Source organism: Labeo rohita, chromosome 14, assembly GCF_022985175.1.
Source record: "Labeo rohita strain BAU-BD-2019 chromosome 14, IGBB_LRoh.1.0, whole genome shotgun sequence".
Lineage (NCBI taxonomy): Eukaryota > Metazoa > Chordata > Actinopteri > Cypriniformes > Cyprinidae > Labeo > Labeo rohita.
Genome location: NC_066882.1, coordinates 33,379,886 through 33,407,622, shown reverse-complemented (window position 1 = coordinate 33,407,622; position 27,737 = coordinate 33,379,886). Strand labels below are relative to the sequence as shown.

Genomic DNA, 27,737 nt, shown 5'->3' with positions numbered 1-27,737 from the left:
CTGTTTCTACCTTTGGATGTCTTAGAGATTTTGGAAGCTCTAGTTTGGATCAAACCCCTTATGAAGTTGTGAGATGATGCCAATCACTCCAAGGACCTCATATGAGGCCAGCTTTGTACAAACCTACACAATTTTCCTCATATTAAAAGCAACAACAACATTATTATTATTTCTTTCAATATGTTTGTTTTTGCTTAAAGGAATGGCTTTACCTACCTTCTAACTTCTTGTGGCTATAACTGTTTTCCCACAGGCTGCTGAGAGAGTGCTTAACTGTGGGTCAATTGATGTTTCTGGGAAATTTGAGCACCTTGATGACCACTGAGAGCTCTGAATGATTAGCGGAGTTCACAGCATGGGTAAGGGCTGGATCAACAGTCTGTTCTGTGTGCCGCTCTTGAAGACGATGCCTCAGCTCTTGGGCAGTGATTCAGCTGACTCGTCACTGCAGAAGGAGCTGCCAAGTCCATATAGTAGGTGAGGAAGGTGCAGAAAAATTTGGGCTACTTGTTTTGGTCGACCAACAGCACCCTGAAGAGCACATTAATAATGCTGCTCTGGGGTGGTGTATGGTTGTCACGTAACGTGTAAGGAGGGGGCGAACGAAGACGAAGGTCCAAGATAAAGTCTTTATTATAATCCACAGGCAACAGGTAAATCCACAGCAGGAGGGTACACACACTCACATCAATGTTGACGAGACCGGACGACAAACACAGAACTGAATGCAACTTATATAGACAGGTGATAACGATGAACTAAATTAAGACACAGGTGATACAAAGTTAACTAATGATGATTAAACGAGGACAGGACACAGGAACAACCAAATATGGGCAGAAGAGGGAGAAACCAACATAAACAGTCCACAGGGGTGTGACAACGGTATTGGACATTGGACCAAGATCAAACAGTTTATCATTTTGGGGAACACCACAATGGAGAGTCAATTAAAACACTTTGAAAAAACATCCATTCGAAGGCTGTTAAAAAAACAAAAAAAAAAAATTCCAAAAGTGCCAGTACATATTTCACTTCCACGCATTAGACTGTTTTCTAAACTTAAAAGCATAAGAATAAATAAAAAAAATAAATACATACATACACAGATACATTATCATGAATGTATTAACATGAATCGACAATATCGTGAATTGCATTGCAAAAAGAAAATAACATGACATGATTCATTCCATACACTGATGTAATCAAACAATCTAAATTAAATGTGGACACAGTCACACCACTGAAAGCAGCAAGAAGAGGAACAAAGAAAAACTGCTGCTCCACCAAAGCAGCCCCTATTAAAGCTCACTAATTTGAGTCACCATAGAGCAGGGGTCTCCAGCCCCGAGAGCTACTGTCCTGAAGATTTCAGCTCCAGTACACCTGAAGCAGCTAATCAAGGTATTCGGGGTTACTTGAAAATTACAGGTAATGGGAACCTGATGTCAAAGTGGGCCTTTAGGACACAGCAGTTACAGTTAAGACGGAGAATAAGTGAATGTTGACATTTTATTTTATACCATATTTATATTATTTAACTCAAGAGTGCACTGGAATGGTTAACGCTTACTATATCGTCAATTACCACTGCCTTTCTCAGAGCCGGTGTGGAAAACGTGTGACCTTTCAGCTCTGGTGTGGAAGAACTTTGGTAAAAATGAAAGTAAGATGAACAACTCAAAATGTGGCTTTATAATTTATGTCTAAAATATCTTAACTATTATAGATATGTTGATTTGCACTAAAATGAAAACGCTCACACAACCTTTGTTCGCTCAGGAAACATCAATCCATGTACATCAGTAATGACTTCATTACAATCTACTTCAAAAAAATTGACCACGATACCAAACGCTGTTATGAATCTTACACATGTGTGCTCAAAAAGGGCATAAAGACATGACCAAAAGATTGTTTGTGAAAGAATACTCGTAGTCTCTCTTTTGTTAAGACATAAGTTTGATTTGCAAACCTACGTGAAGCATTTAAGCTCCACATGACCTGAGCAATATCAGAAAGCAGCTGAGGAGAGTTTAACAAAGTTGAAAGGTCAGCTATTTACTCATAAATCTATTGTCCACTTATTTGGGAGTAATCTGTTACATGGCATTAATGAGTTGAAATTCTGACAGTATATGACAAGACTGAATGACGTCAAAAATAAACGTTTGCAGAATATGTGATGAGAGTTCGCAGACAGGATGTTATGAAAGTTTCATCATCTGTGACAGAAGGGTTTTTTTTTTTTTTTTTTTTTTGTCAGTGAATACTAATAAGACATTCACACGAAAATCTCGTTAGCAATCCCTGAACAATCATGTGCTGAGAATGAAACAGAAATCAGGCTGAAAAGAAAGATATCCTAATAAAAACACTGTTTAATGTTACAATGTACTGGCTCTGTTTTCAGCCAATCGATATAAACTGAAGTAATTAACCATGGATGTTCAAGGGTCACTGAAACAGGGTCAATGTAACTACAGAAAGCAATTACAGATGTTTTTACATGAACGTACAATGTAAAAATATGCATGTACACAGTAAGTGCACTGTATTAAAAGATTAAACGTAAGTACAACACCTACGCAAGCACAACATCTCTCAGGAGGGCTTTTTTTTTCCCTTGTCACAAGCACAGATCAGGCAACACTGAGAGACAAATAGCAGAAGTAGGAATTTAAAAAAGCAGCAGAAAGCTGTTCACTCCCCCACAGGAAACTACACGCATAATAAATGAGTCAGTGTGAGCTTACAGAAACAGAAAGTACAACGCCTGATACAAAAGGAAGAATAATTTTAAAAAATACATTAAGAAAATAGAAATAAATCGGAACTATTTCAAAGGTCCCAAAGCGAGAGGGAGGAGTGATGTCGATGGTCAGAAACAGGGAGTTTATCTGATGAAACCTTATCTGCTTTGGCTTGAGAGCACATGTTGATAGGTTGATGTGTGTTCCTGTCAGAGAGGACAGTCGACTACTTCGTTTACAAGGTAGACTACTCTTTTTATACTCTTTTGATTGGCCGCAGGTCAGACCATTATTATCACCTATTAAAGCTTGTTAGCGGAGACTGACCTATTCCTAAACCTCAACCGTAACTAAAATAATGCTTACATTTTCTTCTGAGCAGAGCGGTTTATGAGTGTGATGTGTTGACAGATGCAGGGGCGTCATTTTTACAAGCTTTCACAACTCAATAAGGCTAAACTCTACATGTTCCTCTTTGTTTTGCCATCTGACAGAAAGATTCTTTTTGGTGACACTTATACTCTTCAGGTAACACAGACTCACTCATTCAGATTCTGTGAATGTGAACAAAACATTTTTGAGAGACAATACATATTTCAAAAAGGTGAATCTAAAGACAGCCCTGATCACACATGTTAATGTGTCTAATAATGAAAGATTCATTTGAATCAAATGATTCAGTTGATTTAGCCAAACGGGTGACAATATTTGGATGTTTAAGCATATTCATCATACATGTCGTACTAATCAGCAGTTCTAGATATACCTTTCATATTATATATAACCTTTTACCATTATTATTATTATTATTATTTTACTGATTAACTTAATTGTAATGTTGTATCTAGATTGCATAGATCAGAATAATTTGGTTACGTGTGTTTGTAGGATTACAACTTACACAGTCTGAAAAGGTAACATCAATAACCAATAATAAATGCAGTCGAGTGGAATGATAGAGCGTGCACGTACGAATATGGAAAGTCCCATACAGAGAAAAATGACATGGTCTCACCGTGAATCGTACACAACACCCACAAAGTGACACACAGTATCCGAAATCACAAAGGAAAAAAGGGTTGCATGTTCATCGTACTGAACGTGGCCCACAAACCAGCATCGTGACGCAGCTGCACACGGAGCTGCTGTAAGGGGGGGAACGGGTCACAGCCAGTGTGTGAGAGGTGAGGACAAATATGAAAAACAATATGCAAAACTACGCTCGCTCCTCATTACTCTCCAAACACACACAAACACCACATTGTCAATAATCCGGTCAGAAATGCAAATTCTGCGTTCAGAAAGTTCCTGATACTACAATTATGAATAGACGCGAGCATCTTATCCGCGAACTGGACAAATGTTGCAAACATATCTGTTCACAGGCAGACTCCTTTTATCTCATGTCTGTGAAATTTAAATGAATTTAAATGAATGTGCAGCGACATGTTGGTGAACTCAAATGTTTTCTTATATATATCACTGGTGTATTCAAGTTTGCACATGTAACATGTAAAGGCAGGAATACACTACACAACGTTTAAGATGCCAACATATTTTAAAACGCTAGGCATCATACCCTTACCAACACAGAGGAAAAACTGGCCAACATACACTAAACGAGTGAGGATCGCACACTAGCAGACTTCAGAGTCACTCTGATCACAGCAAAGTCACTGCGCCTTGTTGCTAGGAGACTCGTGAGAAATAAAAGCAACGTGTTCTAAATCCAGATCAAAATATCAAACATGTTTGAAATCCTCCGAACGGGTGCAGTCAGAGTCTGTAACTAAAAAATCTGAATCTGCTGCCATCATATACTACGCAGTTTTTGCAGACTGGCTCTGACTTTCGGCAACAAGCATCAGCTTCTCCGGACAGTGAATCGGCAGCAGTCCAGGAGTCTGGCTGATGGAACGGTACATCTTATTATCGGTTAGCATTCATTAACAAAAGTTTTATCAAACTGCCCTAACGAAGAAGGAAGAGGGTTCAAGTGGTAGGAAATAGGGATGGAGGCAGGAGCAGGCTGACGGTTCTCCTGTCCAAAAGCTAAATTAAATTACACTCTCAGAAAGGACGTGTTTGAACAGGTTTTGTCATTTTGTGTACATAATTGACACAAATTGTATAACTATAATAACACATCAGCGTGTCAAAAATGAGCAGGAATAACACAAAATGTGTTGTCCTTAACTAGACACGGAGGTCTTAAGAAACAACACAGGTTGCGTTGTTTTCAATTGTGCTAGTTGGCAGATTCTTTGGAGCTTCTCAGCCCACTTCATCTTCTGCATTTGTTGGAAATATTACCAAATATTACGACCTTTGAGTCTCGTTCAGCAAAACGAACAAATCTTTTTGAGTCATTTCGTTCATTTTAGCAAAACATAATTTTGTAAAAATGTTATGTGCTACTTCCCTAACACATCTACTGCTTACACAAACGTCGATCACACTACAAACAAGACAAAACTGTAATGCTATAAGAAACAGAAAAGATTCATTCATTGTTTACCTGTGTCTTTAGTCTATGATTCACTCACCTCACCTCTTATGGTGACAAGTTTTCGGGATCGAGTCAAAAAACCCGAAGACTCGAAACAGGTGAACTAATTCCAGTACAGAACCCAATAGGATGTTGCGCATGCGCGACTGAACGAATCACTCCCCGAGACGACTCGTTCTTCCAGAGTCACATTAAAGATTCGTTCAAAATGAAAGAATTGTTCAACGACCCATCACTAATTCGTAGCATCATGGATGCGCAACCCAGAGCCTGTGCTACACCAGCTTTTGTGTTTAAAAAGTAAACAAATTTTTATTTTTCAAAAAAAATAACTGATCGTTTCACTAGATAAGATCCTTCTTCCTCAGCTGGGATCGTTTACAACCACATTTGGGATCATTTGAAGCCACAATATATGCAAATTGTTGTTCTGGAAGTGGACTTCTCCTTTAATGAACTATAGCTAATATTTTACTGAATACCCCTTTTAGCTTTTGTTTCTTTGTTAATTATAATCATCATTGTCATCACTTTTAAAGTATTAATCAACATTTTTGTTGATATTTAGTTGGTTTAAAGTCCTTTACTGATCTTCTGACTTCAAGAATACGGTGCTGAATTTTCACTCCTGATATTTCTGGTGATATATTATTGATCAGCTATGCATAATCATTTGGTAAATTTGTTTCTATAGTTTTGTTTCTTTTTGAACACAGCGCAAGAAAGAGAACAAGATAGACTAAACAGTTCAGAGACGCATCTGATGGAGTGAGACCTTATAACATGTCATACTTCATCACATCTTTTGTTGTGTTTTTCACGGGCCTATGGGCAGTCGAGGCCTAATGGTTAGAAAATCGGACCATACTACACCATACTTGCCTACACATCACATCACTTTGACTTCACTTCACTTCACTTTTAAAGGTAGGGTAAGTGATTTCTGGTAGCCAGTGTTTATATTTGAAATCACCAAAACATAGGGGTTTTACCCCTATTTTGATAGTTCTGCCCCACACATACAAACGCGTTCCAGGACCCCTGGCCTACACAACGATTATGTGGTATGAAAATATACTTAACTGCAATGAAAGCATGGGGTCAGGTTTTAAAAGATTGATTAGCATTACTAGTGTGATCAGTTTGGATTTCTGCACTAAGAGTTTTGAAAATGCATATCTCTAATTTGAAAATTACACCAAAATGAAAACAAACAAACTCTTTTGAGCAGTGCTGCTTGGGCACTTTCCCATTGAGAATGGGTTACAAATTTCTATCTGGATACTTTAGATCAGCCATGGGCCCTGTGTTGCCCCTTTCACCTGGTTGCCCATTGACGGCAACATTGCTCAATAAGTTGCCCGTGTATCATCAGCCTCAGTCCCAAAACAGAAATAGGAGCAGGCGCATCACTGGAGCATAAATGCACATCTTAGCGCATGCACAAATCATGATACCTTATATAAAAACAGATCATTTTTATTCACAAATAAGCCTCTGCTTGTACAAAATGCTTCACAATAATTTAATTCTGACATTTGCAGACACAAGTAGTTAAGTATAGCAATGTACACCTGTACATTTTTCAAATTGATAAGTAGATATACACACATTAGACGGCCATCGGCACGAGACCACAGGAACCGGATGAGTCCTCTGCACAATCTGACTCTGCTGCAGCCTAGATTTAAACTGCTGATTTTGTCAGGGGAGAGGAGAATGGCACATTATTTAGACACACTATTTCCCTGTTTAATACTGTAAAGCTACTTTGGCTGTGTTTACACTGGCAGAAAAAAAAAAATTAGATTTTTTGCCCACATCTGACACAGATCGGAATATGATGCACACGTGTAAACACAAAAATCCGCACGAGAGCCTTTTTTTTTTTTTTTTGCATCCGATCTGAGCCGTTTCCAAATGTGGTTTTAAATCAGATACATATCTGATATCTGGACATCCGACCTACGTCTAAACACACATATCTGATTCTCCGTGTCAGTTACCTCATTGTTCCACGATGGATTGCGTTGAACGTCATAATTTCACACTATAGGCTGCGTTTGCGAGACACGCCTCAGCAGAAGTAAGCGAAAAGCACTCGCATAGAAAGCTAGTCTTGTTTATGCAAAAAAATGTTGTACCGTTTCCTTCTCGTCAAAGGAGTCGACTTGGTTTCACCACTCCTGCCTGGCTATTGTATGCGCGCTATTATTTCCAATTTTACTTTCACTTTCGAACGCGTTCAGCAAGGAGGGGAGACAATTTGGATAAACAGGACACAGTACGCTATAGCATTGACATAACATGAAAACAGCTTGTAACCCTATTAAAAGCACGGGATGAAATACAGTGAGCGAGTCTGGCAAATGGTGAACCGTCATCAAAGCTCGTGCAGCCAGTCGCGCTGGAGAAACCGATGTAGAAAGCATTAACGCCGTCCTTGTGATGGCAGCATTAAAAAGCCCCTTTCCCTTTCTTTGTTTAATTATTTGCTGTCGGGTATACTTTTGCTGACTTTGGAAAATATGAATAAGCAAAAGTCCATCCAGAATTCGAGGGTCAGTCGTTGCGCTCCTGGTCGTGAAAGCCAGCGGAAAGATTTTATGCGGGAGATTAGTGTAAACACGGACATCGGATACGAGGCGTGTCTAAAGTGAATGTAAAAAGGGATATTGTGAAAAGATCAGATCTGTGGATTAAGACTTGCAGTGTAAACGCAGCCTCAGACACAATTTGCATTGTAACAAGCGCTATACAAATAATGGAGACTTGACTTGACATTGATGAATTCATATTCATAGCACTGGGGCTTATTCATTCGTAGCTAGGTTTGGAAAGTCTCAGAAAAGACATTGATGAATACATGCATGTGACCTGATCCACAAATGATGATGCACTCATACAAAAGAAAACATTTAAATTCACAAACATCTGTACAACTCTCTTTGCAGAATTTTGCAGATTTAGGACATTCGCTTGAGTGCGGTACGATACATTTGCGACGTCAGTCAAGTTTACGGATAACTGTGCAGAGACTAACGAGCCTCACTGAGACTAACTTCATCCCACATTTTTCTTGTTCTGTTAGTATGTAAGAATGCTTGATTGTGTCTGACCAGCGCATCTCTGCTGTCTTTCAGAGCCGGAAACACCGAAACTGCAACTCCCGTGTGTGCGTCGCATGCGGAAGCAACAATGTCAGAAGACAATTTCTTGGAGTTTCTCCAGGATCTTTTAAATAACCCGATTTTGAGGAGCTATTTTTGTGTTTCCTGAATGCTGAGAGGCGTCTTACAGCGTGTGCCATCCCAAAACTACGGTGCTATGCCAAGCTGAACCCCGGTCGAGTTAGCGGGAGGAGTCTCGCCTTCGAGGTAAATGAGAGGAAGATGAACGCCAGTCACATGTCTTGCAATAACACTACTGAGCCCCAAGGGACGCCGATACAGAACTATCAGCATCAGATCTATGCCGTCTTCTACACTGTGATTCTTGTTCCCGGACTGATTGGTAATGTCCTAGCGCTCTGGGTTTTTTACGCCTACATAAAGGAGACGAAGAAGGCTGTAATATTCATGATCAACCTGGCCATCGCCGATCTGCTGCAGGTGCTATCACTACCTCTGCGCATCTACTACTATTTGAACAACTCGTGGCCTTTCGGTAACGCCGCCTGCATGCTCTGTTTTTATTTGAAATACGTCAATATGTACGCCAGCATCTACTTCCTGGCTTGCATCAGCGTGAGACGCTGTCAACTCATCATCCAGCCGCTGCGCTGCGGGAGCGCGAAAAGACGTCAGGAGCGCGGCTTGTGTTTAGTCGGGTGGTTCGTCGTGTGTCTGGGATGCCTTCCGTTCCCTCTTCTACGAAAACCCCACCCCGAAACAAAGGAGTTGTGCTTCGCCGAGTTGCCCATGATGCAACTCAGCAGAGCGCTAGGAGTGTCCCTGGTGACGTTCGCGGAGCTCACGGGCTTTCTTCTGCCGCTAGTTATAGTGGTCACCTGCTCGTGGCTGACGGCGGCGAGTCTGCGTCAGAAGACCTGCGTGCTGCAGGACACCGGGGAAAAGCACAAGGCCCTCAAGATGGTGCTGACTTGCGCCGGCGTGTTCCTGGTTTGTTTCGTGCCCTATCACGTCACTTTCCCTTTAGACTTCTTGGCCAAATCAAACTGCAACGTTAGTTCCACTTTCAAGAACGCCGTGCTCCACGCTCACCCCATCACCTTGTGTCTAGCCAGTCTGAACTGCTGTCTGGACCCAGTCATGTACTACTTCACTACTGACGAGTTCAAGCGGCGTCTGTCCAGGCCAGAATTTCAAGAAAGTTTGCAGTTGCAGCACAGAATTTCTTTATCTACAAATACCACGGCCTGTGGTCGAAACCAGACAGACGAATTGCAGACAGAGACGACGCAGGGGCTTTGTCTTTAGCTTTCTGTGTGCACAACCGATAAACTCTTCTGCCCTTGGACAAAGGGGCATTTATTTAACCCCAAAACAGAAATACTGGGAAATCTTATTATATTTCTACTTGAATATATATATTAAGATGAAATCAATTGCTGTGATCAAAGCTGAATTTTCAGCAACATTTCTTCACTGTCACATGGCCCTTCAGAAATCATTCTAATATGCTGATTTGCTGCTCATTGCTCAAGAAATATTACTGATTACCACAGCTGTGCTTCCTAATTTTTTTGTGAAAACCAAGTGTGCTGCACACGATCTAAAAAGTGAAGCCAAAACATTTTGATCGCCATCTGGTGGCTGACTGCAGTATAGCTCAGAACCCCTCCCCTCCATGTAAACCAATGGTATGCGAGCCAAAAAAAAAAAAAAATTACACACAAAAAAAAAAAGTAAAATAAATTCACCTCACGATCACCACCGTACAGACTCGGGTTATTGTTGCAAGATGACAGCGGCCATGCTGAAGTGTTTTGGCTTCACTTTTCTATAATAGAAGGAATGGAGATGTGTCATCCATCCTATTTATTTTACTTTATTTTATTGAATGTTTTTACAGTCTGTGGTGGAAGCTGTGACACATTTTTCTGGGACTCTGATGAACAAAGCTTAAAAAAATATTTGCTTTATGTTTTGGGTGTGTTTGTAGCAAAGTCTTCACTATTACTTTTGATACATTTAATGCAATAAAGTGTTCTGTTGTTAAGAAACTAATAAAAGGAGACAGTTTAAGGATTATCAGTTAGCATTCATTGAATACAATTGTTCTAAAAGAATGTTACAAAAAATTAAACCGTTTTTCCACTGCTATATGTTTTACTGGTTGACGTCTCAGAGCTGTCATCAGGAGTTAAACAGGAATTGCATCACAACACGGTCACTTTCCCTTTTCACTTGTTAGCTCTTCTTTGAACAAGCCTCTTTGTTTTAACATGGAGATTCGTTATACGGTTTCCTTTTCAAATGGTTCTTTGTGTTACTACTGCCGCTCAATAGCTACGACTAGAAGCTGTCAGAACTAACACGCTTCCTTCTGCCCTGCACACGATGTAACAGCCGCAGCTATATCTCACTTTACAGACGTGACATGAAAACACGATGAGCAATTATGTGAAACTGACATTTACCACAAAGCTAAAGTGCAGCTCTAAATTATATCATGACTGCAAGGTTTAACCGTTCATGCATATGTACCAACTGTACACACATTTAACAGATGCAAAACTTGAGAAACCATAAGACGACAGTCATATTTATTTTTACAAAATGTAGAACAAAATGTGCTGACAAACAAGACACAGTTTTGCAAAATTAAGCTGGGCTGACCAAGTACAAAAGAACACTTGAAACAAACGGTTAATAAAAATTCATTCAGTACAATTAATACAATTTACCACATATTAGAAAAGCGTACATCAAATAAAATCTGATATCTTGTCTTGCAAATATGATCCATCAGTCTTGTATTTTGAGTATACTCCTCTTCTCTACATCATTCATTTCCTTTAAAATTAGAGAAACATTGTAACGAAGTTCCTGGAACTTGACAACTGGAACCTAGAAAAGAGAAGAAATAAAAATTCTCACTAGGGTTGGGTATCGAGAACCGGTTCCAAAACTGGGTTTTTGATAAGACACGTGCATTTTGATTCTGTTTATTACGGAGCCCCTTAAGGGACATGGTGGTGAGAAAAATCAGAGTGAGTGGAAAAAAAATTCAGGGTGGGAGGGAAAATATTTTTCAGATTTTTTTGCGTTCCCTCGCAAAACTTTTGCGTTCTCTCGCAAAACCATTTGCGTTCGGACAAACACTTCCTGTTAACTTTACAGCTTGTAGTGGTTCCTAGCTTGCACGTTCGCAATTGAGCGATTCATAGAGTTTGATTTTGAACTTGGACTCAAGTAGGCTATTATATAAATACATCAAGGCACGATTTTGGGACATTCTAAAATGTAAAACACTGTAGGACCAAATTCAGTGCACACCTTATATACCAGAATAGCTCAGTATATAAACGTAACCCTCTAAATCGCACATTAAGCGTATCCCCCATAGAAAGGAAACTTAACGGGCTAATAGAGTATAAAAGGCCAAATTCGGTATACAGTTTGTTAATAAATTGTAAATGTAGGAAAGCAGGTAAGCCCCGAATATGAAGAGAAAGCTCTAAATTGCATGTTAAGCCTTTTCCTCCCATAAAGAAAACGCGGCTTTATGAAGACGTTGATTAAAAAAAAAAGACCAAATATGGAATTATTAAAAATATATTATATGAATATAAGCTCATAGAAAACCGCGCTTAGCTTGGCTTAATATAAGAAGACAGTGATATAAAAAGCCAACATTTTGTATTTTATTAAAAACAGGCAATTAATGAAGTAATCCATTAAGCCAGTGGTTCTCAAACGTTCTACAGTGGCGTACCCCTACAGCATTTAACATTCGTCTGAGTACCCCACTGCAGTCACCTTTTCCGTTACAATATTTGCCCTCCTAAATTGATTTACATGTGCATTTTTTTTTACCTTTAGAGAGGTTAGAAGTTTTTCTAGCTTTATCAACTGTATACCACGCATATCATATTCTTAACATTTCATTAAGTATATTAATATAATAAATAAAGCAATAAATAATGGAAAAACGAAGAGATACTTGTAGATTCAAACTAAATCGCCAGTAGGTGGCGGCGTGTCACTGTCTTAATGAGCAGATGTGGCGTCATTCATTCATTCATTCAATAACTAAGCAAATGGTTGTAGTTATGAATGGGTTTTTAATCACGGACTCGTACAAAGCCCGGTTAATTTAATGGTTTAGCTGCAAATACATTGCGAATATGGAAACATTTGGATTTGTGCTGAAGGAGAGCGATACGTGAGCCCATACTTTCAGTTTCGCTTTAAATTATTTCTTTTGGTTTATTTATAGCTAAATAATCTTATACCTATTATTACATACTGCATTATATTATATTTATTCATTAAAAATGAATAAGTTATAGTTTTTTGGTTTTTGGTCTGTTCTGAATACGGTTAAATGTAAAGGATTTGCTGTGGAGTGCTGGGCTATGTGTGTTTATAATGTTGGTATTACAACACGCTGTAGGCCTGCTGGTAGTATTATTTCTGAATAAAATGGGACTAATAGGCTACGTGAATTATTTGTTTTATTTTTCCTTTCAAAAACGTATTTATTTATTTATTTTTAAACAAGGAGCAAACAAATTAACCACGGTAACTATACTTAAACCACTGTAACTACAAACACCGTTTTAATTCGTCCATTAGCTTCCCTTAAGCGTTTTCTGTATCCTAAAGGTTTTCTGTGGGGAGAAAAGACATTAGCAAGTTGCATTTATGACTGCTTTATTGAGAGTAATGCTAAAATTTTTATTACTATGAATAGCATTAATTAATACCGAATTGGGCCTCCGCTGTCACTGTTTTAGTACATTAATCCACATTAAGCGTTTTAGAATGTTCCAAAATCGTGCCTTAAACTATAAGCAATTAAATGACTGTATTTCTATAATAGGCCACTTGAGTTCAAGTTCAGTATAAAACTCTTATGAACCGCTCCGTTGTGAACATACTGAGCTGAGTAAACAGGAAGTGTTTATCCGAACTCAACCGGTTTTGCGAGAGAACGCAAAAATCTTTACATGAGAACGCAAAAGTTTTGCGAGGGAGCGCAAAGTTTCTCGAGGGAACGCAAAAAAAAAAATAAATAAATAAAAATAAAAATCGGAAAAATATTTTTCCTCCCACCCTGAATTTTTTTTTTTCACTCACTCTGATTTTTTTTTCACCACCATGTCCCTTAAGGGGCTCCGTAGTTTATCGATTCCTGTGTTTGCATTTTAATGTGATTTTAAACAATTCAAGCGCAGGAAAGGGAAAGAACTTGCACACTGTTCGCGTGCAGCACACATCTAAAGCGTGAGCACAGGGAACGGCGGTCCCGCGGCGGGTTCTCGGCCTGCGTCATTCTAGAACCGTTGTTCTGGCCCGAAACTGATTTCGGTTTCACATTTACCAACCAATATGCACAAAAATTGCCAGTAGGCCATATCATCTTAAACACAGCCACGTTTTTGTCTAAAACGTAAAACGCTTTGAAAGAAAATGCAGTGTAAAGGCCTTTCCACACTGAGTACAGAGAAGCGAAACGAATATCGGACGCGATCACACGCTGGAAGAAAACAACAGGATCCTATGGACATTCGCGCACCACAATAGCAAAAAACAAAACAAAAACAAAAACAAAAACAAAAAAAACAAAAAAAAGTGTAAACAAACACAGAAGAAGAGTATTCTGAGAAAGACCAGGATGTGTTCCTGTTGTCATTGTATCGCAGAACAGATGGTTATTCTCATGTTTTTAATAGAATTTCTATTAATTCTCCACTGAATTGTGATCTGGAGGGGAGCACAGTCTGTTTTCCTCCACGTGCGCGGGTGTTTTACGAGTCAGAGCGCGTTCTCTCTGTAGATCTCAAAAAAAAAATTGAGTGAAACATTTTCCTACTGTTCTACATGAAATATGAAGACGTGATTGTTATATTACATATATGATATATTTTCTGTATGTGTTGTGAATGTAGCTCACGGTATTTTTATAACAATAAAGGATGTTTATGACAATGAGCAGTGTGGCTTCATTAAACATACAGCGAGCGCCTATTATAGAATCAAAATCAACTACAGATCTCAATCAGAAGTGATTACAAGCACTTGATGATGGTTTAAAGTGGGTTTTAAGCAAGTGATGGCGTGATGCTGACTGCACTTCTGTTTATATTTTCAGATGTTTTCTTGAAGGCATTATAGATAGTTTTTTTGTTTCCGGCATAGAACCAAACTTTAATGAAATGCTGTTAATGCTGTATATTGAGCAGCGGACGATGTTAAATCCAGAGAAAAATGCACTGTTGGCCGACGCCACCTAGCGTGCAGACGTGAGTTAGCAGAAGGCGATCGCTCGGTTCACGCTCGGTGTGAAAGGCCTTAACAGTATTTTTAGATCCGTGTGCGTTCGGTCTTAAACACACAGCAGACAAAATAAAGTTATGCCTGCCATTAATGTTAAACAAAAAACAAAGATCATTCACTGAGTTTGACTGAATATCCAACTTTAACCAGGATTAATCTATATTTTATTAATGAAAAGAAAACTATAGAAGTTTTGAACTTTTGATTTCAATTTCTGCACCTGAAATTTGTTCAGTTGTATTTATTTATGCAATCGCAAACAGATTTGTTTGTTCCTGTGTTATTACTGACTGTTTACTTGTCTTTAACAATTTAATGTTTAAAATGTATAGTCTACTTGTTTTTGCTGCGGTAGTTTTGGTTTAAAGCATAGGCAAAAGCTCCGCTTGTATCCCTAAGCGTTCTGTAGGCTGCTGCTTTTTGCTCATGTTATTTAAATATTACTATTTTTATTGGATTTTTATTTATTTATTTTTAATCTTACTGGAATCTAGACTAGGAATTGATAAGAATCAGATGTGAATTAGGGAGATTATCAGGAATATGATGGGGTGTTTTCAAAGCAATCGAATACACTCGAAGACACAAGTCAGATGAACTAGTTTTGGAGATCTCAGACCTGTGTTTAATGGATGAAAATACCACCTGGACAAGAATGAGAATAAAGACACACTGTGTGTTTTGGGCAACTAATTTTTTCTGCAAAGCAAGTGTGGGATATAGTATGAGCAGCTGTTTTTAATTAATTAACTCCACTGCTGATTTTGTAGGCTCCTGTTTTTGATACATTTGTAAATATCAGGTAAATTAACAGAGTTAAATGTCTACTACACATTTTAGTGACGACTACATACTATGAAACAATAAGAAAGATTACCTCAAATTGATGCAAATGGCCATCAGACAGTTTTATCTGCATGAGAATGGAGGGCTGCAAAGCTCGAGACAGCGAGCTAAAAAAAAAAAACAAAAAAAACATAAATTATGATGAATCATATAATGCTCATGTGCTTCTCCTCACATTAAACACACACTAACAGACACAAGCGCTGCCCAACTAATCAAATACAAATAATGATGAAAGCGCAACCGGTATTTAAAGGGAACTGGAGATGCGACGCTGATCGGTTTATTGCACGTTACACTCAAAACACACCCGTGATTCACGAAGAGAACAGGGACAACCCTTACGGAACTACGCGACCGTTTTTTTTTGTTGTTAAACTAGCAGAAGTGGATTCGAACACGCTCTAGTGCACCTGCGCCATGCGCTGCAGACATCGTTAAAATAGCTGCCTGCAAATAGGGATTTAGGCCTTCATCAAATAACATGACATAATCTTTGCTTTGAAGCGTTAGACAAAGTCAGTTTCCTAAAATAAGCAGCCAGTACAAAAGTATATATTCATAAACTTGTGTTCACCGCATGCAAATCTGGCAGCTGTCAGGAAACACAGCCTGAAAGTCTTCAGACGTCTTGTAAGAAGAGTGAGAATTAGGCGGCTTTAGCGCTCACAGCTGCTCATTTCTGGACGGTGGATGAGAGGGAAGCGGCGGGAGTTTTTCGTTCGTCTGTGTTTGACACCAAGCCAGCTTCTGTGGCAGTTTTCATGGCGTGAAAAATGTACGGCTAAATTATATCAGGTTTTTACTATTTATTTTTGCTAAAAACTTATTTGGATTACTGTAACTGTTAAAAATCTTATCAAAAGAGTTAACTGAATAAAAAAGTTCTCACACACGGTTAAAACCAGCACATGCTTTGGCATAGGTAACGTGTTGGAGCATGGACGTCGAAAGCAAAATTAATGTGGGTGGGTTCTTCCCCAGAAAATAAAATGACTGGAGTCTAAGGCCATTCTCTGTGGTTTGGTGCCTCTTGATTAACGGAGTGTCTTTTTACACAAAGTGCAAACAGGCCGGTTTGTCGGCAGGGGCTGTTGACATTACCTCACGCTAAATAGTATTTCTAGTGGTGTAAACGGTAAAGAGCGTAGCGTACACTGATCTATATATAATGACTGGATCGCTCATTGCGTTCTAAACTGCCATGAGGCAGTGAAGCCACCGGAAGTGTTCGATCCGCCATCTTACTATTCCCTACCGACAGAGAGTGCCATTGACGCACAGCTAAACCACTGACCTGAAATCACCCGATTTTAAGCGTATCAGTCACACAGGACTCGTTTTTATGATATGTGTATGTAAATTAATTTTTACTTAAAATCTTATCTACAGTATTTATCGTCTTTTCGAGCAGGATAAGCGATGTTTTGAAATCGTTCAGGTGGGTGTGTCAGCTGCGCATTTGCCGACACAGTTCTGATCTTAACACAAAATATATTTCTTAACATAAGGAATTACGCAGGAAATAGTAAACATGAACATATATCTGGAATTAGTATCTAAAATTGATTCGAACATATAATAAAAAATACAATACTAGCCTGTTGTATTGCTCTATGCTGTATTGAAATTCAAATCTTGGAAATAAAGCTTGATGTCTTTAAATCCGTACCAAATGAAATTAGTCAGCGTTATTCCTCCAAGTTATGATGTGCATATTTTAATGTCCCTAAGTGAGCAACATCTATTTAAAACTCTTAAAGATCGCGCAAATTCTATTATATTAAGTGCCTTAAATTACATTTATCTGAATATAACACTACCTGATTTTGCTCAATTTCGTCAACGAAAATAGTCTGAAACAAATTAAGTCACTACTAAGCTGCATCTCTATTCGAACACAGCTGTTCCGTTTATGAATGAACGGGCGTTTTTAAACGAATCTGAGTCATTGATTCCATTACCCATTCCTGAAGAGAGTCGCTTCATTCCTGAAAAAATGATTCAGTGATAAAATCAGTGACTTAACGCCATCTGCTGACAGTTTTAGTTTCATTTTTAAAGTTTAATTTTCATTTTATCTTTTTAGTTATTTAAATCATTTTAAAATGTTATATTTAACATTTTTGCATTATTAACGTTTATTATTAACATTTATCTCAACACGAATGTTATGTAGGCTGAATTAAACGTTTAAATCATTACCTGCTTCAGAATGTTGTTAACGAAATCATTGTTGAAACATGCATTTAGCCTGTAACGTTACGAATAAAAATACTATAACAAAACAGCACAAATTTTTTCAGTTTTCAGAATGAGCATTTTGTCATTTGTAAACATGGTGAACGTCCGATGTTTATCATGTTCATGATGTTCGCTACTGTAATGTATATTTTTAATAAGCAGAGGGAATTCCCGACATTAAACAATAACCGTTTACATGCTTAGGACGTTTGCGCTGTGAGAATGTACAGTGAGACGTCAGATATGAAAACGCTGACTTGTTAGGTGATGTTTTCTCATTAAAGTCGTATTATTTCCCATTCATTCAATAGAATGTTTGCGAATACTAGGGAACAGCAATATGGCGGCGCAGTGGCTTCACTTCTATGACGTCATGAGCTATCCAGTTCTCTATTATAGATCAGTGGTAGCGTATCGTTTTTGACGTGAGCGAGCCGCGACAGAACATGCAGGATTCACGAGAGCAATATCACACGAGTAGACTTGAGATACGGCTGTATATCGGCACAGCTGTGATTTGGCCATAGGCACACGCACTGTACGGTAGGTAATCACAGCGTGCCGATATACAGCCATACTCGTGTGATATTGCATTTATACAACAGTTCGGCGGTGTGTAAATAAACAAAATAACTAAGTGTCTTTAAAAGCCCTCTTTTGTGCAGAACTACTTCCTTCTGCCACAGATTCAAATCAACGTTGAACAGTTGAGCTCAAGCCTCCGTTACTAATTACAAAACGTCACTTTAGAACTAGTAACGAAGGAATGTTGAGTTGCTTCACTGAAAGCTCATTGTACTACTGCATTAAAACCTCACTGTATCATGTATGAGTATTATGAGAGAGAGAGAGATGGACTGAGCGAGTGTGATTAACGTACCTGGATCTGATAGAGCAGTCATTATTCATATTCACGAGGAAAGCGTTATGATTGTGGTAACCTTAATATTGTTTCGTCTGTAAAGGGTTCGCTGCGTCAAGCTGTTGTTGAAGCTAAAAATAACTTCCGCTTAAAACCTTAAGTATAAAAGTCCCTTCTTTTCTGCTGACTCACTCATAGAAGCTGAATAATGTAACTAAAATCACCATCACAGCGGCTAGGCAATTCAAAAGTAAACAGGGTTGCTGCAGGATTTTTAAGCTCAAATTTAAGACTTTTTAAGACCTTTTTTAAGACCTGCACAAATAAAATTAATACCATATGAGCAGGGTAAGGCAATGTCTATGGTTAAATATTAAACTGTAAAATGACTAAACTACTGTGAAAACTGATTTACAGTTCAGATTTTTCACAAAAACAAAAAGTTGTATAAAGTGATACATTTCACATTTCTTTAAAGTATCAATTTTTAAGAAGAGTCAAAACTTTACTTATATTAATTGAAACAATTATCATTAATAAATGATTATATTAATTAAAAAAAAAACATACAAATACATGTCTGTGTTTAGATTTTTATGATGAATTATCTTCTTAATGATCCACCAGTTCACATTTACAGCTCTGCATGTTTACAGGGTAAAAACGTGGGTCGCTTTTCGCTTTGGTCTGAACAAAAACAACCTCAATACTATGTTCCTGCAGTTCTAGGACCACATTTATAGGACCCTATTTTTTGGGACAGTGCCATCTAGCAATTATATTCCAACAAAGAAATATCAAACAGACGCAAAGACTAGATCCATTGAAACTACTAATTTTTTTTATCTTGCCATCTTATTTTTAATGTAAAAGCTCACATAAACTTGAGTGTTCAAAGGGGTGTCAGAAATCTCCATTTAGCCCATTTAACTGTAAAAAACAGTTCATTGTGCTGCTGGATGTTGTAAATTAGTATTTGTATTCAAATTATTTTAAATTTATTGAAATACTAATAAACACACTAATTTGTATGGCAATTGTTTTACCGTTTACTTCACTTTGTTAAGTGGGTCACACGTCAGACATGAAGCGCAGCAGCTAATGAACAGAAATCTAGAATATACTGAAATAAATTAGACTAAATATTTCAAGAGGGTTACCCAGGGGTAAGTTTAGGATTAGGAGCTGGTTAGGACAATAATTAAGTGTATATAATTAAACAACTGCATTTAGTATTTTCTTAAAAATAATATACAGATATTGAATAGCAACTGCTATAAATAGTATGAGCTGTTAATGCATACATACGACAAATAAATAAAATAAAATAAATAAATAAATAATTTTAAAAAAAAAATTACAGGGTGAAATGCGGTCCTGAAACTACATCCTCCTGTATTGTAAGAATACTCTACTCAAAACAACAGGCATATTGAAAAAGCACATGCAATCTCTGCCAGCAGATGGCGCATTCGGAACTGCAGACATGTGTTTCCCCGGTAACCGCAGTACACAAAGCAGCACCGGACATTGAACGCGCAGCGCTCATGTTTAGAGAGGGTGCTCGCTGCAGAGCCAGATGGGAGGAGCTGGAGCTCCAGCTCCCCCTCGCTGGAGGTAATGGGTGGAGATAGACACCTAACCACACCCTAACCCTACCCCTTACCCTGTCCTAACCCTAACTCCACCCATTAGTTCACACAGAGGTGGAGCTGGACCTCCAGAGAGGGGGAGCTGGAGGCCATTCGGCTCTGCAGTGAGCAGTACTTGCATGTTTATGTAACGAAATCACAGCCTTTTGAAGTTTAATCATGACACTAAACTGTATGGCAATTCTGGTCTTCCCGTGCCTAAAATTTAAGACCTCTTAATCATAATTAAGACTTTCTTGCACAATTTAAGACTTTTTATGACCTTAAATTTGATAAACTAAATTTAAGACTTTTTAAGACTTTTTAAGGACCCGCGGCAACCCTGGTAAAGGCGTTCTGATATACAGTATTGCATTTACTTATGTTACATGAGATCTTCTCTGGAACAAATAACAGATTAATAAAACTAAAAAATGTTTAACCACTATAGAGACATTAGAGCCAGCGGTACATTCCAGAAGATCCGGCCCAGCTGAGGCTTCTCTCTGCGTCTTCATAAGCGCAGGACGGTCGCTGACACCCTGGAGCTCACGTGTCCGAAAACGTAGAAGCAAACTTATAGATGCTATCTTTATGAACAAACTGCATATTTGAACTTTCAACGCCTGAAAACCTCTTAACACTACATTCCGTGACACAAAAACAGTAGTATTTGTAAAACATTTGTAAAATTATAGTGGATATCGCAAGCGGAGTGATACAATTACAAACGGTGAAACGGCTGTTGAAGTTCTGTTGGACTTTAACATCACACTCTAATTAGCCAATCAGATTCGAGAACCAGACATTTACATAGTATTTTTGCAACTTAATATTTACAGATACTAGTCAAGTGTACTGACCCACTTTTGATCAACTCATCCAAACTTTGACAAATTCGGCGACATTCCGCGTTACACAGTAAATTCTGTTAATGACTGGATTCTGCGAGTCTCGTGTAAATCGTAGATGATATTAAGGGGTTTTGCAACTTCAGTGTATCATCAGCGGATTGTGATTTATTGCAACTTCAGCAACGTCCACTGCTGCCTTAACTTTAACAAACAACTGATGCGTGATGAATGAAACAGCTCCAGGTTCATATTATTTTATTTGGGTCTGAACCGCGGTTCGTTTGCGTCATCAATCCAGCAGCTGTTCACCCTGTCGCTTAGTAACGGTGGCGCAGGAGAAGGCGGCAAAATGCATAACATTGCTCTCTGGACTTTAAGTTTTTGAACCGTTTTGTTTACAAAGCTTCAGTACATAACGACACTTGTCTTACGAATGTGCTGCAAATGCTCTAAAGAACGCTGAAGGCGAACAGAAACTCGTCAGGAAAGCGAAACGCACACAAACACACATTTCTATCAAATAATTCGTTATCGATAGCGGTTCACTTCCGCGATTTGGAACGATTGCGTTCACATCAGTAGCCGGAGTTCACGTGAACCGAACCCCAGACCACCCTTTTCTAACGGACTCGGGTACGGTTCGCGAGTGCACACCCGAGGGCGGAAGACAGCGTTCTCATCATCCAAACGAACCAAACTCTGACGTCAATGATCTGTCGAACCTGGGTGCGCACCAAAAGTGCTAGTGTCCCCCCCTCGGTGTCTTCAGCCTTCCACATTGATTGGTCGGACTCGAGGCTCCCAACGAATCAGATTTGTGGGCGGAGACTGCTCTCGGCCACAGAGCGGTGAGTTCCGACAGGCTGCATCAGAGCCAAATAGTGCGTTTTTATCTGAGAATCGGTTTGGAAAATGACCGAATAATCATAAAAATACTGATAATCATAAAAATGCTTCATAATGGTGCCGATAATCGGTCAGCCCCTACTCTAAATAGTTTCTCACCATTTTTGTATGTTACCAAACAAGTATGATTGTGTGAACCCAATTAAGCTGCTAGAGAGCGAGCATCCATTCAGATGCAGCGGCATTTGACATTGGCTTTCCCATTTGTTTTAAGATTTTGATCATTTATTTACTGTATAAGACCGTACCGAAACGGTAACTCTAAAACTGTGATGCAAACCGAACCGTGCGCCTCTACTGTATGTATAAAACAAATCGATTAGAGAAGAGTATCCGTGCACAACAACCTACTCCTTACATTAAACGTCTATGTATGTTTATTGTAGACTGAAGATCTTCATTTGGCGACATCCAAGTTCTGCATATGTCTACATAAAATGATTATTACTAGTGTACCTTGTTGAAATGGCAACATCAACTCTCCACTTAAACTCCTCGATCTTTGCCAGAGTCGGCCCTCGATGTGTGTCACCAACATTCATGGAGCTTTGCCTGGAAGAGCATTCAGAAATGACAGAGCTGATATAGAGGATAATACAGTCATTGTGAGAGATGAGACGCAGATGTGTGTGCTCAAATCATACCTGTTTCCAAACACAACGCTGGACACGTCTGCAATGAATTCTTCAGAAACCCTGGTAATAAACAGCATCCATTAATACAGCTGCACACAAATCACTATGAACAAAAATCTGCATCAATATGAAAAAAAGTGACTATTAATTTTAAAATGATTACTCTTTCAGAAAAATAATTATAATTTTAGTTTATAAGACACCCCCTACCGAAGTGCTCTGAGATCCTCATTAAAAACCTGAAACAAAGAGAATTCAGATTCATTTTGAGGAAATGCATTTGGCTTCACACATGGCGTGACGGTTATCACAAGAGAAGTATTAAATGACTGTTTTTAACAGCTTTTAAATGTTAGTACACTAAGCCAATAACCAATGCATAAATCTAAATTTTTATATACATTTTGAAAGCCTGATCACAAAAGCAAAAGGCCCACCAGGGGCAATAATTTATTGTGTGGTGAAGCCTTACTACAATTCAGATTTAGCTGAACTGAAGCGGCAAAGCACGGATTGGATTCCAGTCAGAGAAGGGATTCTTGAAATGCACTGATGCATTTATTCAACAGTCTTGTACGCATCTGAGATTTGCATCGGTGATGAGTGTGCATGCTCTACAGAAGTTAGTAATAAAGAAATAATGTTCAGGTGACATGTAGGGTCTGACAGGGCCCAAGGTGTAAAAGGTGCATTTGATTTGATTTTCCTCTCAACCATCAGATGAGAGTCAATGAAGACGAACGTTCAAGTAGTTCAACACAGAAAAGGCAAAGACAGAACACACACGGAGTCAGTGGTCTGATGTGAGAATGATATAAGCTAACCTCTTGTCTTAGAGACGGCAAACACAGAGCTTCTTTGAGAAGAGCGTACAGTCCAGCCATCGCATGGTTAAAGCTTTCTTCTGAGATCAAACCGCTCTCTGAAATCACTCTCAGCGACTCACAGCAGTCCTGACCGTCGACGGCCTTCGCCACAGCTGCGACAGATTAGAAATAAACCGGAGTAAAGTGGAGACAAATATAGAGCAGAGAGGAATTTTAGCAGTCAGGGCTGGACGGCCCCGCTGGATCCCACATCAATGTTTTGATAGGGTTAGGGACTTAAAATGGGAGTAAAAATATGAGGGAAAAAAAAAACAGGACAGAGAAAAATTATAATAAATATTAGTGATATACTGCAAGTGCAGTTATTGAAATAAAGGGTTAGTTCACCCACAAATGAAAATTCTGTCGTTAATTACTCACCCTCATGATGTTCCAAACCCATATAACCTTTGTTCATCTTTGGAACACAAGTTCAAATATTTCTGATGAAATCCCAATGCTCTCTGACCCTCAAGGCACAGAAATGTAGTGAGGACGTTGTTAAAATAGTCCATGTGACATCAGTGGTTCAACTGTAATTTTATGAAGCTATGAGAAAACTCTTTTTTCATGAAAATGAACATTAACCAAAGTATTTTCATTAAACAAGAAATTCTTTATCAAAATAAACGGAAGTAAAAGTACAAGCCCTGTTTAAGTGATTTGTAACAACGCAGAGTGTAAAACCTGCTCGCCCCCAGTGTTGGGGGTAACACACTACAAGTAACATGAGTTAGGTAATATTACTTTTTTCCCCATTTACTGACTGACAAGTCTCCTGTGAGGAAATTGTGAGTAAACATGATGTGAACATGCATTAATTCATCTCACTCACAAAAAACAGATTGAGTATTCCTCAAAATGAATAAAAACAGTGAAATGCAAACTCAGAATATGACGCAAACCTGCAATAATTAAGTATATTAAATAAAACAAATATCCTTTATGTATTTAATCCCATTTTATTAACCAGTGTCTTTTGCTGCTGACCTTCGATGATGCAATTCAACCATACTAATATGAAACATTTACTTTAGATAAACTAACATTTGTGCTTCATTTTTTTTTTTTTTTAGCTGAAGAGTGATCTCCTGCATAAATGTACTTTTCTGTCAGTGCTGATAGCCTAGCGGTTAGCGCACTGACATATAGTGCAACTGCACATCTGGCGACTCAAGTTCGAGTCCCAACTCATGGTCCTTTGCCAATCTCGTTCCCAACTCTCCACCCCATACATTCCTGTCAATTTCTACTGTCCTGTCTGTAAAAAAGCATGAAAAAGGTAAAAAAATAAAAATAAAAATACAGTACTGTGCAAAAGTTTTAGGCCACTAGTATTTTCACCAGCTAAGAAAATGGTTTAAAGTTATTTCTATCTTTTGCTGTAGTTTGTCAGTAGGAAACATCAGTTTACATTTCCAAACATTCTGTTTGCCATTAATTGTAATAATCCAGTGAGATTTTTGTTTGCACAAGGAGTCTGACAACAGCCAGTGCTCCACACAGAGATCTGATCATTCAGTCTGTCTGGAATGACATGAAGAAACAGAACAAAGTCAGACAGACTCAATTCAGAAGAACTGTGACAAAGTCTCAAGGATGCTTCAAGAAACCTACCTGAACCACTGTTAAAGGTTTTAGGCACTTGTGTAAAAATGCTGTAAAATGAGGATGCTGTCATAAATAGATTTTCTTTATCAATTACCTTCTATTAACTAAATGAAATCAACATTTGGTGCGATCCTTCTTTGCGTTTACAGCAGCTTTTGTCCTGTGTGCACTTGCGCAAATTTTTTCAGGTCGCTTTGCAGGTAGGTCTCCTGAAGCATCTTGGAGACATTGCCACAGTTGCTCTGGATTTAGTCTGTCTCAGTTTTTCTGTTTCTTCATGTCATTCCAGAGACAGACTGAATGATGGTGAGATCAGATCAGTGTGGAGCACTGGCTGTTGTCAGACTCCTTGTGAAAACAAAAATCTCACTGGATTATTACAATTAATGGCAAACAGAATGTTTGGAAATGTAAACTGATGTTTCCTACTGACAAACTACAGCAAAAGACAGAAATAACTTTAAACCATTTTTTAGCTGGTGAAAATACTAGTGGCCTAAAACTTTTGCACAGTACTGTGTGTGTGTGTGTGTATATATATATATATATATATATATGTGTGTACTTTTCTTTCAGCCTGAGGTGAATTCATTTCACTTTTGGTGTAAAAGGGCTTTTACATTAGAATTGTTTTATATTAAAAACAAAGAAGCAAACCCTGCCCAGATTTTAAAAGTAACGCAAAAGTAACGTAACACATTACTTTCCATAAAAAGTAACTAAGTAACGTAGTTACTTTTTTCTGGGAGTAACACAAAATTGTAATGCATTACTTTTAAAAGTAACTTTCCCCAACACTGCTCGCCACCTCATACACTTACAACAAAGACTTTTATCATTTAATTCCCACAACATGCAAAATTGCTCCACCGGTGATCAATACATCATATATTTTTGTCTGCAATCACCGATTATGGGAGCAGTGAAAAGCACATTTTCCTTCTGGCAAAACTATGCTGCATTACCATGGTTTCAATAATAATAATAACAATAATAATAATAATAATAATAAGCAAACTATGTAATTAGTAATGAAAAAAAAAAAAACACATCTTAAACATCTATTTTTTGTAGATATTACGAAAACAACATATATCAGTCTGATCTTATATTCCGCAATATTTCATAGAATTTATCAAAATGATATTGCTGTCAAGACCCCATATTTTATATTTTTTCTACAGGTACTTCTAAAGTAAATTATTGGTGTGGGACTGACAAGCCTGTGATTCGCGGTGTTTACATGAGCTGACAGAAACTCAGCGAGTGTGTGAGTGTGTGTGTGTGTGTGTGTACTTGTTTTTGCTACATTGTGGGGACCAAATGTCCCCACAAGGATAGTAAAACCTGAAATTTTTGACATTGTGGGGACCGGCTTGAGGTCCCCATGGGTACGAAAGCTTATAAATCATACAGAATGAGATTTTTTGAGAAAGTAAAAATGCAGAAAGTTTTCTGTAAGGGTTAGGTTTAGGGGTAGGGTTAGGGTAAGGGGATAGAAAATACAGTGTGGACAGTATAAAAACCATTGCACCTATGGAGAGTCCCCACAAAGATAATAAACCAGACGTGTGTGTGTGTGTGTGTGGTGAAGATGTTTGATTAGTGATCATGAATCTGTGATCATTTATTTATCGCTCACCGCTCAGCATGTGTGTGAATGTGTCTCTGTCCAGATTCTTCAGATGTTTCGACAGCTGCTCCACTTCAGCAGGAACTCTTCCTCCAAACAAACTCACAGAGTCAGTCATCTTCACCTGAGCACCAGACATCATCATCATCATCATCATCATCATATGACCATCATCCGGCAACAATCCTTCTTCTTCTTCCTCTTCTTCTTTTGATTTTATGACGGGCTGCGAACCAGCTAAAGGCGCACACCGCCACCTGCTGTGATGGAGTGTGAATACAATGAGCTAAATACTCCTACATCCTCTTATATAACCCGCTATTCTCAATACATCTCATGACTACATTTATTTGTTTTCACGAATTTGGACCGTCACTGAGTGAATTCCTGGCTCCCTACTGCTTGTAATTCTTGCTTAAGAATCCTGCTTTCTCAATTCTTCTTCTTCTTCTTCTTAGCGCCTCCTGCTGTGTGACTGACTGACTCCGTCTCACGGCTGATGTATGTGAATGTTATTGTGCGGTTATGCTGCGATTTGCAGCGGTTTCGGTGATGCTGAAGTTTTGCAGGGTTTGTCACTGAAGAGCACGGGCTGTAAACTCTTCTTTGTTCTGCAAACACTTGACGTTAGAGTTTCAACTGTTGTTGGAAACATAAACAAACACTCTACTAGCATAAGCAGTGCTCTGGCTAACAGCTTTATAGCGCTGTTTGAGTGATAGTAACTTACACTGATTCGGAGGAACTTAATCATTTATAGTATTATTTTTTTTAGTGCATGATTAATCAGAATCCTATCTGTTTCAGTTAAATGAACGGTTAGCACATGGACCTGCGCGTGCACATACTACATGTAATTTTGTAGTGTTTATCATGTAAACATTTATTAAAATAAAAGGAAAGCAGATATTACTTGC

At 38.5% G+C, this 27,737-nt stretch overlaps 2 protein-coding genes across 3 annotated transcripts; one reads left to right on the top strand and one right to left on the bottom strand.

Moving 5' to 3' along the window:
- The first annotated feature begins 2,688 nt into the window (after positions 1 to 2,688).
- gpr174 (G protein-coupled receptor 174) lies at positions 2,689 to 10,142 on the top strand. 2 transcript variants are annotated; one of them, XM_051127067.1, is made up of 3 exons: positions 2,689 to 2,998; positions 6,101 to 6,192; positions 8,409 to 10,142. In XM_051127067.1, the coding sequence occupies exon 3, from the start codon at positions 8,658 to 8,660 to the stop codon at positions 9,702 to 9,704; it is 1,047 nt and encodes a 348-aa protein (XP_050983024.1). In that variant the 5' UTR covers positions 2,689 to 2,998; positions 6,101 to 6,192; positions 8,409 to 8,657; the 3' UTR covers positions 9,705 to 10,142. The 2 variants fall into 2 exon arrangements, with proteins under 2 accessions (XP_050983024.1, XP_050983023.1); XM_051127066.1 differs by lacking the exon at positions 6,101 to 6,192 and having other exon boundaries at positions 2,690 to 2,998.
- An 823-nt stretch (positions 10,143 to 10,965) lies between these two features.
- Positions 10,966 to 27,381, bottom strand: commd5 (COMM domain containing 5). The gene is made up of 7 exons (XM_051127068.1): positions 26,830 to 27,381; positions 23,535 to 23,689; positions 22,921 to 22,949; positions 22,720 to 22,770; positions 22,532 to 22,627; positions 15,610 to 15,685; positions 10,966 to 11,297 (listed from the first exon to the last, which is right to left on the bottom strand). Exons 1-7 carry the CDS (start codon positions 26,981 to 26,983, stop codon positions 11,196 to 11,198), a joined length of 663 nt encoding a protein of 220 aa, XP_050983025.1. The 5' UTR covers positions 26,984 to 27,381; the 3' UTR covers positions 10,966 to 11,195.
- Between the last annotated feature and the right edge of the window lie 356 nt (positions 27,382 to 27,737).